The sequence below is a fragment of the Spermophilus citellus genome (genome assembly GCF_964194105.1).
Source record: "Spermophilus citellus genome assembly, chromosome: 18".
Taxonomy (NCBI): Eukaryota; Metazoa; Chordata; class Mammalia; order Rodentia; family Sciuridae; genus Spermophilus; species Spermophilus citellus.
The window spans coordinates 36,551,608-36,566,965 of NC_138200.1; the positions used below are offsets into that span (position 1 = coordinate 36,551,608).

The 15,358-nt window shown below is 56.3% G+C and overlaps 1 protein-coding gene across 1 annotated transcript in view; it reads right to left on the minus strand.

The window, feature by feature from the left end:
- The window catches only part of ZNF423 (zinc finger protein 423), a 323,245-nt gene that overhangs the window by 115,349 nt on the left and 192,538 nt on the right, over positions 1 to 15,358 (minus strand). The window contains exon 5 of the mRNA XM_081275619.1: positions 10,110 to 10,194. Coding sequence (XP_081131745.1) covers positions 10,110 to 10,194 — 85 coding nt within the window. The remainder of the gene's footprint in view (positions 1 to 10,109; positions 10,195 to 15,358) is intronic.

Consider the following 15,358-nt stretch of genomic DNA (forward strand, 5'->3'; position numbering starts at 1 on the left):
AAGACTAAGATAAAACCAAACTACAGCTTCTATGATAGCTATCACAGTAAACTGTATAAACTGATGCATCAATGAATATAACTCAACAAGTAATGCTCAATCAAGGACTCGATTTACTTTGGGAGGAAATGGACATATTGATAGACTCCTCCGATTTGAACTGCCTGCAGAACTTGTCTGGACTATATATCAGTTGCATGCATTGTGAAATATCGTCTGGTGCAGCGAATTATGGTACTGCTGGCATATCTTTGCTGATGGTGTCACCAGTGATGCAATTTCCTTGCCAGCGCACCCCATGTTAATTGTGGTAGTGCTGGCATATCTTTGCTGATGGTGTCACCAGTGACGAAATTTTTCCAAAGGAGCCATCAATTGGCTTGGTGTCGTGGCATTTCTGTATCCTCCTCCCTTCTACTAGTGATTGGTCTAAAATTTGGGGGCCAACAGAGGTGAGGCAAAGAACCTCACCCCCCCCCACTGGCACCAAGGCTAAATTTGGGGGCCAACAGAGGTGAGGCAAGAACCTCACCCCCCCACTGGTGCATAGGCCTATCCACAAGCATGGCTGAATGCTGGATTGGTAGTCAGTGACGGGTTGATCTGATTGCAGTGGTATCAACCTAAGATAGGAAGCTGACGCCTAGAGGTCAGTTTTCCCATGACGGGTAAGAACCATATGTTGAATTGGACAACCTACCAGGCACGGTCCTTAAGCCACATTGCTTGTTGTTTAATTAATCAGAAGGGGGGAGATGCTGAGGGCCATTACCAAGTAGGAATGACGCATCAAAATTTCCTTGCCAGCGTACCCCATGTTATATGGACTTGCCTTAGAATTTCGCTGTTGACATTGCATGTAAGGTGACCTTGCTCAAGGACCAGGGCGGATCCGGGTTTAGAGCTGATCAGGTTTGAGGAAGTATCCCGCTCCTTGAGTTTGAGGCGTTCCCGGTTTAAGACAATAGGGGTTTTAGGGAAGTTGGAGGTTGAGGATTATTGCTGCTGGGATTAGGGTGTTCCTGCTGCCTGAGCTCCCGTTGAGTTCTCGTTAGATTCAGAAAGGATATTGGAAAAAAAGCCTCGTGGTGTAGGTGAATTGGGAGGAGAACAGGATTGTCCCAGAACGTGTGTAGAGGCCGGTGTGAGTTCGGGAATAAAGAATTGCTGTTTGAATCTACAAAGCTGTGTGGTGGCTCGTGATTCTGTGCCCAGCCAAGACATTGGCAGAGCTACTCCTGGGTCTCTCCTGCAGGCCCGGCCCCTCTGGGTGCTTGACGGGAGAGGGCCAGTCTGCCTCCTTCAGGAAGCCCTCCGTGGCATCCTCAAAGCTGCAGAAAGATGGCATCTGGGACTTCGGCTCATCCCTCCTAAGGACCCCATTACCATCACCATTATGCATACTGTTAACTTTCATTAGTCCTTGCCATAGGAAAGAGTGCCACTAATATAATATTGGTATCTACTACTTACTGAGAACTTCTACTGTCAGGCAGTGCGAAAGAGAGGGTGATGACTTCGTTGGAGCCGCTGGATCCAGCCATGCCTGAAGCCTGCTACCCAATGTCTGCCCATATTTTTCTGTTACACGAACTGACGGTAAATTCTTGTATGCTTTAGCCAGTGTGAGTTGGATTTTGCCACCTGAAAAGAGTCTTACCTAAACTGCTCTGTAGTATTAGGAGGAGGATGTTTTAAAGGTGAGGAGCTGAAGTATTCAAATACTGAGTCATGAAGTGGCACAGCCAGGAGCCAGCAGCCTGTGACTGCAGGCCTGAGCTCTGAACCACTGGGTCTCACCGTAGACCTCATCCTGCGTGTCTCCCTTTCTTATTAATATTGACACCTACATCAGACTGGGCAAACTGTTGGTTGGTGCTTAATAAAAATCTACAGGAGAAACTCAGACTGGTGACTTCATCCCACGGATTCTTACTGTGACTCGGGCTCCCATCCTGCCTCATGTCTTTGGGGACTTACTTCCCGTCTCCCGTTTCCATTTCCCCAGGTCGATGAGCAGGCATCACACGGGGCCTCCGAGACCAGCCATCCAGTGGGGACACACCGACTCCTTCTCCCTACTGGGCCCCAGGGACTCACGGGGAAGGGAGACCTGGCTGGGGTCCGAAGCCTAGTGTGAGGCTCGGGTGTGTCCCGGGTGCTCGTGGAGGAGGAGACCGATCTCTGGGGCTGCTACTGGCCACAGGACCCCTGATGTCTTTCTTCCACTGCTCCAGTAGATCTTGGCCAGAAGCAAAATACAGGGGAAGCTGTTAGTGTATCAGCTGCTGCCAAGCAGCTGGATGACCTCAGAGGTCACCAACAAAGTCAGTTCAACCCCAGAGGCCACCAAGGCCCGGGGGAAGGGGGAGCCAGAGGAGAAGCCAGTCCAAGCAAGATGGCATCAGGGCCAGGCCCTGCCCTGCAGGCGGGCTCCAGGCTCTCTCTCCCTCACCCCGTCCTTCTCTGTTCCTTCCTGCTGGCTCTCCCTCCTCAGCCTGCAAACCTACTCAGGTCCCTCCCTCTGAAAAGCACAGAGACCTCCCAGGGCATCCAGGCCCCTCGGCTCCCACTTCTCCCCCTCCCTCTCCAGTCTGGAACCTAGAGAGGCCGGTGGACGCTGCTGGGTCCTCCTCCCCCAGCTCAGGCGCAGGACACAGTGACCGGGTCTGGCAGACCCCTGACCCCAGCCTCCCTCCCAGGGCCTCTCCGTGGCCCAGCTGCTGTTCCTAGACACACTGTGCTGCCTCCGCGCGGGTGGCACATGCTCCTCGCTCTTCCACCTTCTCCCGGATGCCCTCCCCGTCAATCCTGCTGCCCGAGAGCCACTCCTCCAGCCCAGACCTTTCTCCTGAGCTCCCGGCCCCCGGGATCCAACCGTGGGCCAGACACAGGTGCTCAGGCAACGGACTCACGCTCATGCGGTGCTGAGCTGTGGGTCCAGGGCTCCGGGGCGCGGGTTTGGGGTCCTGTGGCCTGTGCTCATATCTCCACCCTGGAACTTACGCAGACTGAGGTGGGCACCTTAATTCCCCACGAACCAAAGGGGGGTCATAACAGAACCTCTCTCCCGGGGTGTCCTCAGGGTTAAGCTCGTTCCCACGTGTAGATGTGGAAAGAAGGGCCTGGAACATGGTCAGCCTCACCAGACACGACTGATGGTGACTCGTGCCCCAACAGCTCCTCTCCCAGAATGGTGTCATCTTGTCTCTGTCCCCCCAACCTCACCCCTCTCCAAACCCCCTCGATTCCCAAATCCCCCTCTTTTAGCTCTTGGGTATCTTTCCAGCCAACATCCCAAGACCCTCCTAAGCAGCAGCCCACCTTCTCTCACCTCTCTGCCTCTCCATCTTGGCCGCCTCACCTTATTTTGTAGCAACACTGAAGGGCCTGCTGTCCCCCTGACTGCCACCGGGCCCGTCTTCTGCAGGACCTAGCTGTACTGCTTTCTCAGCCTGGAATTCCCCTCCCAGCTTGCTCCGAGACCCCGATTAGGTGCCACTTCCTCCGGGAAGCTTTCCTAGCATGCCCAGATTGAGTGACGGACGTGCCTACCTTCCGAGCGCCCATATCTTAGACTCATGACATCAGAGTGAACTTGCGAATTAGCATCCCCCCTAGCTGGGCTAGCATGAGGGGCCTCACAGCCCAGAAGGATTTTAATCACATTGACAGAACATGAAGCGACGAGGTTACTATTAGGGAAAACCCCAATTACAGAGGCTCCCCTGCTCCCACTTAAAAATGACACACACATATAAAAAGAATTCAGGAAAATGAGATCCTAAAATTCAGAACTGGTAGATGCTCCATGGCCCCAAAGTGCTCAATCAATAGCCTCCTCAAAGGCACCGATGGGATTCAAAACTGGGGAAACAGTCCTTTGGGCCAGCTCTTTCACCTGGCAAGACGATGGGGGGGGGGTGACTGTCCCAGTTTGGAAGTTTGGTGAGGGAGAGGGGAAGGGAAAGAAGAGGGGGTGGGAGAGGGAAAGCAGTGGATTAAAGGCGGACCACACAGTCCTGCTATTCGGACAGAACAATTCCAGAACTGAACAGATCTCCAGGGGGAGGAGACATTTTTATCACAGACCAAGGTCAGGCAGGTGTTTGGGTCTGGTGTCACCGGAATCAAAAGCCCCACACGGCACGCTCAGCAGCATGTGTTCGGGACAGAGAGACACAGAGCCCCCTGCCCCCCTGTCCTCCTGCTCTTCCCTTCCCATATTTCAGAGGGTTTGAACCTCCCTGGTGTGAGGGGGAGATGCTGAGGTGCACCCCAGACCTTCCCCCGGGGCCAGCCACCCCCTCCTCTCACATGCTGGGTCTTCTCGGGGTCCCAGCTGCAGTGAGAAGGGAGGGTCCGGGTCTGCAAAGCAGCTCGACCCTGTCTCCAGGAAAGGGTTTCTCAAAGATGCAGGAAGCTGAATGGCTCCCCGCTGTCTGTCTGTCTGTCAGTCCCTGTCTCTTCTTCATCCTGTATCTCTCTGTGTCTCTGTCTCTTTCTCTCTCTCTCTCTCTGTATCTCTGTCTCCATCTTCAACTGTCTCTATACATCTCTGTTTCTCTCTAACACATCTCTGTCTGTCTGTCTGTCCTCTCTCTTACATACATACCCCCAACTCCTTCCAGGTGCATGAGGGGAAGGCTGGCGGCGGGAGGGAGGTGGGCCAGAGGCCAGCACTGGGGCATTTCTAAGGCCTAAGCAGGAGGCCAGAGGCTGAGCCTCCAAATTCCCCTTTCCTCCCCCCCCCCTTTTGCCTCTGACATAAAAGTCCAGCCTTTGAGGGGCACCCAGGGACAGGGACCAGCATGACCAAGAAGGGCCTCTGGAGTGACTAATGCCCCATTGGGACAGGCCTGGCTCCTGCCTGGCGGCCCACCAGAGTCTACCACCGCTGTCCCAGGACAAAAAATCCTATGGAGATCCCCGAGGACCCACGTTTCCCAGTCCTGCCTCCCCGGCCCCCAGGCTGAGTCACGGCCCTGGGACCAACCTGGGTCCCGGCAAAGTTGTTACGTCGAGGACAAGTTCTCAGACCCCTAGCCAGGCAGCCAGCCGCCCCCAAAGCCAGTCAGAGGAGGCAGGACACCCTGGGTGAGGCCACCCACTACGGATCTCCAGATGCAGGCCATGCCTCCCAGAGTCCCTGAGCAGGGGTCCCAAGTGCCCTACGGGGACCACATGAGGCCTTAAGCGTACATGTCAACACATGTGGGAAGACACGCACTGCTCCCCTCCCCAGCCCCGTGGAGCACCCGGCCTCTGAGCCAGGGCCCCCCACAGCCTCCTTAGGCTCTCCCCAGGCAGAGGCCTCCTGCAGAGCCCAGAGGGGGACATCCTCCCAGAGTCTTAGGTGGAGGCAGGGAGGCTGGACGGAGCCAGGTCACCCCAGCAGGAGGCCACAGAACAGAGCTCTGGGCGGGTCCAAGTTTGGGATGTGCCTGTATGGAGGGAGGTGTCTGAAGCCATCTCAAAAGCCAGGGGAGGCCCGGGGAAGGGGCCTCATTCTCTTTGGGGAGGGGGGATTTCAAAGGCAACCCCAGAGCTGAGAAGATTTCCAAAGACCCTTGCCTTTCTCTCAGATCCAAATGGCTCCCTCCCCAGCAGCAGCAGCTAGAGGGGTGCTGGGAAAGTGTTTCCAAGGAGACCGGCCCTGAGCCATCCCAGCTCCCGGGGTCTCCAGGCTGCAGAGTTACACAGCCCCCCCCCATAAAAAGGCAAGTTTACCAGCCCCAGGGGAGGTCTCCAGCAGACGCAGCCCTTGAGGAGGCCTGCCTCAGACCCCCGAAGGACCCGAGTTTATGAGAAGGCCACCAAGCTGAACAGTGCCGCTTCCACCCAATCAGTCCCCTCGGTACTGCTAAGGGGAACTGTTACCCGGTCCAGCTCCAGGGCAGCCTCTCTGGGCTCCAGTTGGTTAGCAGGAGAAGCTGTCCACAGAGACACTGGCCCCAGCAGAGTCAGCCACACACCAGGCCTCCGTGTCCACCTCCCTTCCACACAGTCCAGTGTCCGCCTCCCCTTCCAACCCCCAGGCACACGGCAGCAGTCGGGTGTCATCCCATCAACGCCCCCACCCCTGCCCTTCCCTCAACCCTGCATTAGATCAGGCAGGCCTGGGTGCTCTTCCCATCTGTCCCCTGCAGCCAGATGGACCTTCCTAAAGCATCTGGCTGAGTCCAGGCCACACGGCTCCAAAATCCTCCATGGCTCCCTAGTGTTGCAGCTCAAGGCAACACACTCAAGAGACCACAGGGACAGGCTAAGGACAGGCTAAGCTACAGCAGTCCTCTGTAGCTCAGTGGCCGCTGGTGGGGCTGTGTGTGAGCCTCGCCCACGGGGAGCGCGACTCTCTGTTCCAACTGTGCCTCTGGGGATGCTGACCCCTGGCTGCCGCCTCCTCGGGTTCTTCAAGAGAAGCCAAAGACATTATCAGCCAAGGACTTCCAGGGATGGACCCTGGCCTAGAGGGTGAAGAAGTCCAAGCCTTAACCCCTTCACTCGGCAGCCAAGGCCTCTGTGACCTGGCCCCAAACACCCTCCCTAACCCCTCACTGATCACTAGTCAGACGCTACGACTTCTGAACCTGCCCTGCTCTTGCCTCTGAGCCTTGCTCACCCCACAGTCTTCCTAAGAAGGGCCCGCACCACCTTCACCGCCTAGAAATAGCACATGGGTTCCAGGGTGCTCCTCCTGGGCCACAGTCCTGCTGGGGACGGCCCTGCTCCACCCCTCATCACCTGGCCCTCCGACAGACCTCTCTGGATTCAGAGGTCACTGAGAATCAATGTCGCTCATGTCCAACCTAGATGCCCGTCCATCTCCCCTCTTTGCCGGGGAATCCCAGGTTCTCTCGCCCTGCAGGCTCAGGCCCCTGCTCCTGCTGCTCGCTGGCTCTAAGAACTTGGGTAGGCCCTTTAACCTCCATAAGCCCAGGTTCCTTGTATAAGACGGGAGACTAGCACCGCGGCAAGGTGCTGGGAAACAGCAGCTGTTGGCTCCCTTATCTAAGGGCAGGGACCTTGCCGCCCTCTGTCCCCCTCAACCTCTGTCGCCGACAGAGGCCACCACAGCCCTTGGCCTGCAGTAGGTGCCTCTGTTCACGATGCGATCAGGGTGGTGCAGTGAAGGAGGGCAAGCAGGACGAGGGGTCTGGCTCACAGGTATCAGCGTCACGCACAAGGACCGGCATTCTGGACTGAAATCTCCAGCTCCGAGACCAACCACTCCTCACTGCCAGCCCCCAGGCCCTCCGGCTTCCCCGTGTGCCCGGAAGCGGGCCAGCACATGGAGCGGGCGTGGGTGAGGGCCCCTGTCCAGCCACCAGATGCGTCTCCCTCCCGTGGAAGCCCGGCCTTCAGCTCACACAAAGGCCCAAATGCCCGTCCATCAAGCCCTCCCTTCAGGCTCCCGCAACTCAGTGAAGAGCAGCCCCCTTCGCTTCCACCCGAGGACACGGGGCTTCCAGAGTCTGCACAAAAGGAAGGTGGGAGAGGGAAGGGAGGGGGGCGAAGCACCTTTGAAATCACTGTGGTCCAATTAGCCAGGCTCTCGCCCTTCCTGCTTACAAACAGGAGCCGCATTACCACCTGCTACCAAGGCAAACATTTTTAGATATCTTCATCTTCACCTCCCTGACACGCCCGTGAAAGGGCTCTCAGCAGCCGGTGACTGGCAGGGTAGCGTTCCTTCCTACACTCCAGCAGGGAGCTTTCAGACAGAAGAAATTAAAAAGCCACCAATCTCCCTGTCAGGCTGAGCTCCCAGGGCCCCACCTGGCCTTCCTGGGCTCTCCTTCTCCCCTCACCACCAGGTGAGCCCCACCACACACACACACACACACACACACACACACACACACACACACACGACTGGGGATCAGTACGTCAGGGACCGGCTCCACGTCGCTGCAGGAAGAGGCTGTTCAGAAGAGGGGTGAGCTGAGATGCTGTCACCTGACCCCGAGAGCCGGCAGTGCTGTGGCTGGGTCAGGACCAGGGACCCACACCCGTTCCACAAGCGCCTTCGCTAAAGAAGTCCCTTGCACAATAGCTCCTTTGATGGTGTGGTGACAGCACATATGGAGAGCAAGCCACACTCTTCCCCCTGGTGGGAGCAACCGCTGGAGAACCTGTCTCCTGAAGGTGAGTACCTCCATCCCCGGCCCGCCTTCCCCCTGCGTTCCTATGCGTCTACTAGATATAGATGGGATCTATGGATTACTACACTCCCTTTCAAATAGCATATGCATGTTCACCAACAGGCATGACGAGAACGTTCCCAGCAGCACACTGCTTGAAACAGCAGAGCGACCCCAGTGGCCTGTTCACACCATGGTGTGACACGGCACTGAGGAGGCATGAGCGCCAACTAGAGGCAGTCGTGTGAACAGCAAGAGGTGCCCCACACCAGCCCGCAGAGGCTGTGGGGATGACTTTTATACTCAGGTCCCTGAGTAGAAAACCAAGCTATGCTCTCAGCCACCAGGACGGTGATGGCCTGCCATTAATGAGGGAGGGTCCTAAGGAGACCAAGAGATGCTGGGAAGAGACTCCTTTCTTGATCTGGGTGTGGGCTACCCAGGTGTGATCAGACGGTGAGAACTCCCTGGGCTGTATGCACACAGGAGGTTTGGGAACTCCCTGGGCTGTATGCACACAGGAGGTTTGGGAGTCTATACAGTGAAGGGTACGATGACTATGGTGAAGGCTGTAGTGAAAAGATGGCCTAAGAGGAAAAGTGACTGTTTAAATGAGACTGAAAGCTCACTGCTCAGACAACAGGAGTCTCAGAGGCAGAGGCTGATACAAGGTGTCCCCCCAAAGCTCCTGTGTTCTTGCAGAGGTGAAATGCTCAGATTTTGAGAGCTCTAAGATAATCACTGGATTAACCCATTTGATCCGTTAATCATCTGAATGGATTACTGAGTGAGAACAGTAGACAGACGGGGTGTGGACAGAGAAAATGGGTCGCGGGGGCATTTCTTGGGGGTTTTATATTTTGTTACTGCTCCTAGTTCGTTCTCGTTCCCTCCCTCTCTCTCTCTCTCTCTCTCTCTCTCTCTCTCTCTCTCTCTCCTTCTTGGCCACCAAGAGGTGAGCAGTTACCCTCCACCGCACCTTAGGCCCGGAGCGATGGAGTTACTCAACCATGGCAGAACCTCTGAAACCATGAGCTCAGAATAAACTTTTCTTTCTCAAGTTGTTCTCGTCAGGTGTTTTGGTCACAGCAATGAAAATCTGACTTACACCAGTGATCAGACATCCACAAAAGACCCTGGATACCAGAATCCCAGAAGCTCTCAAAGGCCCTAAAGCCAAACACACCGACCCTCCTCAGCCGGGGACTGGCCCCTGCTCTTCAAACCCCCATGTCCTTCACATACCCAGAACACCCAGAGGACCCACACCCAGAACACCCAGGGCACCCACACCCAGAACACCCAGGGCACCCACACCCAGAACACCCAGGGCACCCACACCCAGAACACCCAGGGCACCCACACCCAGAACACCCAGGGCACCCACACCCACACCCACCCACCTGTGTAGTCGGCAGGACTACACAGCTCCCCCCATACCTCAGACCCAGCGGGAGAACTCTGTGGGCCTTTGAAACCTCCCCTTCTAGAAAGACTGGATTTTCCAAAGCCCACATCCCCTTGGAAGAGGAAAAAGGGAAAGTACCAGCCCAACTTTGTAAGCAGTCTGTTTTGACAGCGTGCCTGAGGAATTCACCACGTCGAGTGGGAAAATGTGAGCGGTTAAATCTATTCAATGTCATGACACACAAAATTGAGGCATAATTGCCCCTGAGTGCTTGACAACTGGAAAGCACTTCCTTTCAGAAATGGAGGGAAATTTATGCTGGGAAATGGAAGAGATTGTCAAAAGTTTGATTGTAATGTGAGCGGAGCTGCGACAAGAAGGCTCGGGTGGAGAAAACACTCCCACTTTTGACATTTTTACTCCCATTTGAAATGTCTCGGAAACAGCAGCAGTGGCTCGGTCCTTTGCCCTAAAAGCAGGTGAAATGATGATTGGAACCACAAATTTCAAGCCCTGATGGGTGGCCCCCGCGCAGCAGGGAAGAAATGCTCTCTTACCAATCATGTGGTTGGCAACGTGGATTTGGATCTCTCTCTCGTTCTCGAAGGTCATCTGGCACTTGATGCACTGGTATGTCTTTTTCTGTTTGGAAACCCAGAAAAAAGGAATCAGAGTCAGGAGGGGGCATACGCAGAAGTTCCCAGACAGACGGGCTCAGGACTTCCCAGAAGGGCCAGTCTCTTCCCATTTCCCCTGGAATCCAGCCTCGAGAGACTGGGGAAGGAGCCCAGGACCCATTCCAAGGGAGCTTACTCTGCTACATCAGGGAACTGCCACAACCCAAGGTCAACCTTTCTAGCACTGAGAGAGGCCACCCCGCTTGGGCAGGAGACTCCATGTACCCACCCATTTATCTCCCTGCACACCCACCCAAGGACCCAGTCACCCATCCATCAGCCTCTGTACATCTGCTCACCTACCTTCTGCCTACACATTTATCCATCTACATACAGGTGGACCCCCCCATCCACCCACTTTCTACACATCCAGGAAATTTCCAATGCCTTTTCCCACCCTAAGAACCATGTGGCTGAGCAGGGGACCCTGCTCCTGAGGGCTGTGACGCTCCAGGCCAGCTGAGGAATTCCTCACCTGCCCGGAGCACACAGAGTTCCAGGGGATCTACAGCTGGTTTCCACACACGGAGAGTATTACCAGCTGCCTTTGGTGGTGGGGACAGAAAAGTAGAGATCATCAGACACTTCCACCCCCGGACACCATTACCGCCACTCCTAGGGGTTGAGCCCAGGAGCACTATCACTGAGCAACACCTCCAGCCACTTTTATTTTTTATTTTGAAACAGGGTCTTGCTGAATTTCCCAGGCTGGCCTGAACCTTGAGATCCCCCTGCCCCAGCCTCCTGAGTCAGTGGGATGATATGCATGTGCCCCCACCCCCAGCTACTCCAGCTCCTCAGAACTTCTTGAAAATTCATGAAGAATGAGGCTTACTGCCATGGCCAAGCCTGTTCAGTTGTGAAACCTGCTTCTTGGGGACACAGGTGGTGCTGCCTATCTGGAGGAAAGACTGTGGCTATAGGGTTTTCTGAAGGATGAGGAGTTGTATCAGGACCCAAAATATCCAGGTTTTTTGAAGACCACTTTGGCTCCTGGGATGATGGGGCCTCTCTTACCTCTGGAAAAAGGACCAGAACTTCCAATTTCTTGCCCAAGGATCAAACTGTGAGTCCCGCAAGAGCCGCCAGTGAGCTCTGCAGCCGCAGCTCCCACACAGGCACCCTGCAGCCCTGTGTCTATACTGCCTCTACTGCTGGACATGCTCACGCCATTCCTGAGGCTCAGCCCAAACGTCACCTCTTTTAAGAAGCCTTTTCTTCTCACCCAGAACGAATCCAGGGCCTCCCCAGACCTCCAGCTTTTGCTAAGAGCAGCCGGGTACCAGTACACCGTGTGTCACGGCTAATGGACTGTCTGCTCCCCCACCGTACCCTGAGCTCCCAGGGAACCAGGAATGCGTCTGTCCACCTTTGGGATTCCTCGGCCAGCACAGACTGACGCTGAAGAAGGATTTGTTGAACACACGAGCAAAGTTGCAGAACAATATATGCAGAGACAAAGAAAACCAAAGGAGACTTGCGTACCCTGGATCCCATACCACCTTAGCGCAGGACCTCATCGGGGTGCGTGCCTAGTGATCATTTAACTGTTCTTAGGATTTTTACTGATGCTAAGAAAATGGAAAAACTGGTGCTGGGAGCTTTGGTGTCCAGGGCACGGTCCCTGCTTGGGCTCCAGGGGCCTTTCCCCAGTGTTTCAGGAGAACAAGGGGCTCAGCGGGTCCCCAGCACAGGCCACAGCCTGGGCCCAGAGGCAGGCACTTGGCCTGGAAAGGTCACAGGAAAACGGAGGTGCATCTGAGGAGTGGTACAGGACGGAGCTGAGGAGTCCAGCCTCCTGACAGGCATAGGAGATGTTAGACCCTAAGGGGACTGCAGGGACTGGGGTCTGTGGAGGAGACATAGCCCCCAAGCCCCTGTCTCTGCTCAACTGCATGAAACCCATCAAGATCATTCCTTCCCGCTCACACGCGCCCCACCCTGTCTGCCTGCAAGTGTAAGAGCCCTTGATGCTTGGATGAAAGAAGGAAGGAAGGAAGGAAAATGCAGGTGCCCCTTCCAAGGAAGCCCAGGGAGGCCTGCCCAGGATTGCCCAGCCCCTGTGGGGTGGGTAAGATGAAGGTGGGTGTGAGGCCCCAGCCGGGCAGCTGGAGGAAGACCATCTTCCCTGCCGTGGACCTGCTTGGGCAGAAGCTTCTGGAGGCTACAGCCATGGTTGGTCCAGACCAGTGTGAGGAGCAACCCACGATCAGGGCCATCCAGCTGTCCCTCCAGGGGCAGGTGAACGAATGGGCTCACAGGTCTTGGAAAATAAATCAGCAGGGTCTCAGGCAGGAAGAGAGTCTCCCGCTAAATGCCCCTGCACCACGTGGTCACCCTTTGGTGGCAGAAAGAGAACTATCAGATAACAGGGCCCTTCCTGGTGCAGAAACTGTCCCCAGAGGATTCCCAAGGGAGGATCCAGAGAAACTGCTGACCTCCATCCACACAAGGACTTACAGATGCGCAAACGTACACACGTGCATTCAAATGCTCACCCTCAGCCCAGCTCAAAATGAGCAGCCACGGCCTATACAGACATGTCCACAACCCCCCTGACAGCAGCCTGCACCCTGCACCCCAGACTCGCATGTGGGATGTGTGTCGTGCCTGGAGAACTGCAGGCATCCTCATGCACCCTGAAGGTTGCAGAGGTCCACACATCCATACGTGTTCCTAGAGACACACCCGTCTTCAGCTCTTGCACTGGAACCCTGAACCCCAAACTCCCAAACTCACCCACAGGTACACAAGCAGCTTCTACCGAGTGGGTGGCCCAGATCTACCCAATACACACAGATCATGAGGGTACCTAAGTGCGCTAGTACCCAGGCATGCACCCTGTCTCACACACACAGGGTCACCAACACTGACCTCTCTGAACTTGGTTGACCCCTAGTCCTTACCCCAAGATCTACTGGGCCTCTATGCCCCAGGGATCACCCCTCGTCCCTCCAGCTCCTGCTAGGAGACATCATTATGAAAGGAAGAACTTCGTATTCAAAGTTCCTTGTCTTCCCCTTCCCTGGGGCCCAGCCTAGGGGCACCAAAGCTGAGGTCCAGGACCTGTGGCCAGGAGCTGTTTCCCCTGCCTGGCCCTGAGCAGCCTCCGAGCAGAAAGAAAAAACCCCTAAGGTCAGCAGGGATAGAAGGGGGGAGCTGGCTGGGCCTTCAGAAAGGGAAGGAGGGAGGGGATAGTCAGAGCTGCTGAGTTTCACTGAGATGCACTGAGCACCTACTATGTGCGGGAAATGCTCATACTGAATTCTCCCCACCCCTTTTCAAGCTCCACATCAGGGATGGAGAGGTGCGTGGCTCGTCCTGATCCCAAAGCTGGCGAGGAGGGGAACTGGGCCTGGAAGGCAGGAGGCTCCTTCTGGAGTCCACTGTCTCAGCTGACATTTTTGGCTCAGGGCCACAGACCTCCCTGGACAGTCATGGTCTAGGTGACAGAAAACTGATGTGACCTGGACATAAGCTCATCCTCCAAACCTGGAGGTCCATTAACCGGGCTGTCAAACGGCGGAAGGGCGCACTCAGGCCGCCTCACCCAGAAAGGGCCTGGGGCTCGCTGAGCAGAGGCAGGGCCAGGGTCTGCCTGCACTGGCCTCAAGGGAGGGGGCGATGCTGTTATTACCCATGAACAGGGGGAGGTGGAAACCTCAACGCTTCACGCTCCAGCCGACAGCAGCCTCGGCCCCACGGGAACCCAGTCCTCCGAGAGCTAGTTGCTATGGATACACTCCCGAGGGTCCCAGCCTGCCAGCCCCCAAGCCCCTGCACAGCCCCCAGAGTCTGCTCTGACATGAGTGAGTCCCGGGGGAGGGAAGGGGTGGGCGAACAGACAGCTGGGCCCCTGCCCCCAGGCGTGCCCAGGCAGGGGGCGCGGCCCCAGAGGATCCTGGCTGGGGAGGTACCTGCGCTTTGTCTAGCTCCTTTCTGCAAATGGCCCATCTGCCTGTGCCTCTGGGCTGGCAGAGATGGGATTTTCAGCTCAGCCCCTCTTTCAGGAGGTTAGAGGGCAGGAAAGGAAGGCCTGCAAGCTCCAGGAAATGAGGTTTCCGTCCCTGCGCGGCCACGTGCGGCTGTGCATCCTTGGCTACGTGGCTTCACTCTTCTGAGCCTGGGTTCCCCCTTTGCCAAGGCACAGGCCACAGCCAGACTCCAAGGCTGTTGCTACGGAGACAATCCAAGAGCAGGTGCCCAGGAGAGCCGCCCTCACACATAGTAGGGGCTTTCACAAAGTGGTGCTTTGGCGCTAGATCCAGAGCAGACTGGGGAAGAGGAGGCTCCAATAGATCCAGGCTTTGAATGTACCAGAAGCAGTTCTCTGGCCAGCAGGGACCCCAGCTGGTGGGAGGGGCTGAAAGGGCAGGGATGAGGCAGGTGTCCCCAGGAGAAGGGGTCAGGGTCCCAGCCACACTGTACCTGAGCACAGGCCTGACCAGCCTGGACCCTGCCCCAGCCGGCCTCACCCCTCCTGCAGCCAGGATGCTCCGCGAGTTGCTCAGGAGACTGTTGCTGGTCAAGGGTACAGGCTGGGCACCCCACATGGCCTGCCTGGAGTCCAATCTCCTCTGGGCCCTTCCACGGCCGCAGTTCAAGGCAAATGACCTCACCATCCTCTGCCTCGGTGTCCTCACTTGAAGAAATAAGTGCCGTAGGCGTCGACAAGATACAAAGTGCTTGGCACCTCCTCGTCCCCAGCAAGTGAGGACTGTCACCACAAATGAGAAAGACAACAAGTGGCGCCTCCTACGTGCCTGGCCAGTCCTTGACTCACTCAGCCTCGCCAAAAGGCGGAGGTCAGCCTGGGAAACGGTCACGGTGTCTGACCCATCAGAGCAGATGCCAGTTAAGCCCGAATGGCCCCCCATGCCACCCGGGGGAACGGCGGCTCTGGAAATAGACAAGATGACTACTTCTATTTTACTGCATTGCTCTCACTATTAATTACCATTACTGTTACCCTCTGGCTTCACGGGAGAGGACCGAGGCCTGGAGAGGCCAGATCACAGCGGGGCACTAGCAGAGAGACAAGCAGCCAGGCCAGCTGACTCCAGGGCCCCAACCCTCCCAAGACCACCCACAATGCCCGGCCAGCGGAGACGACGGGGGCAGAGCTGGGC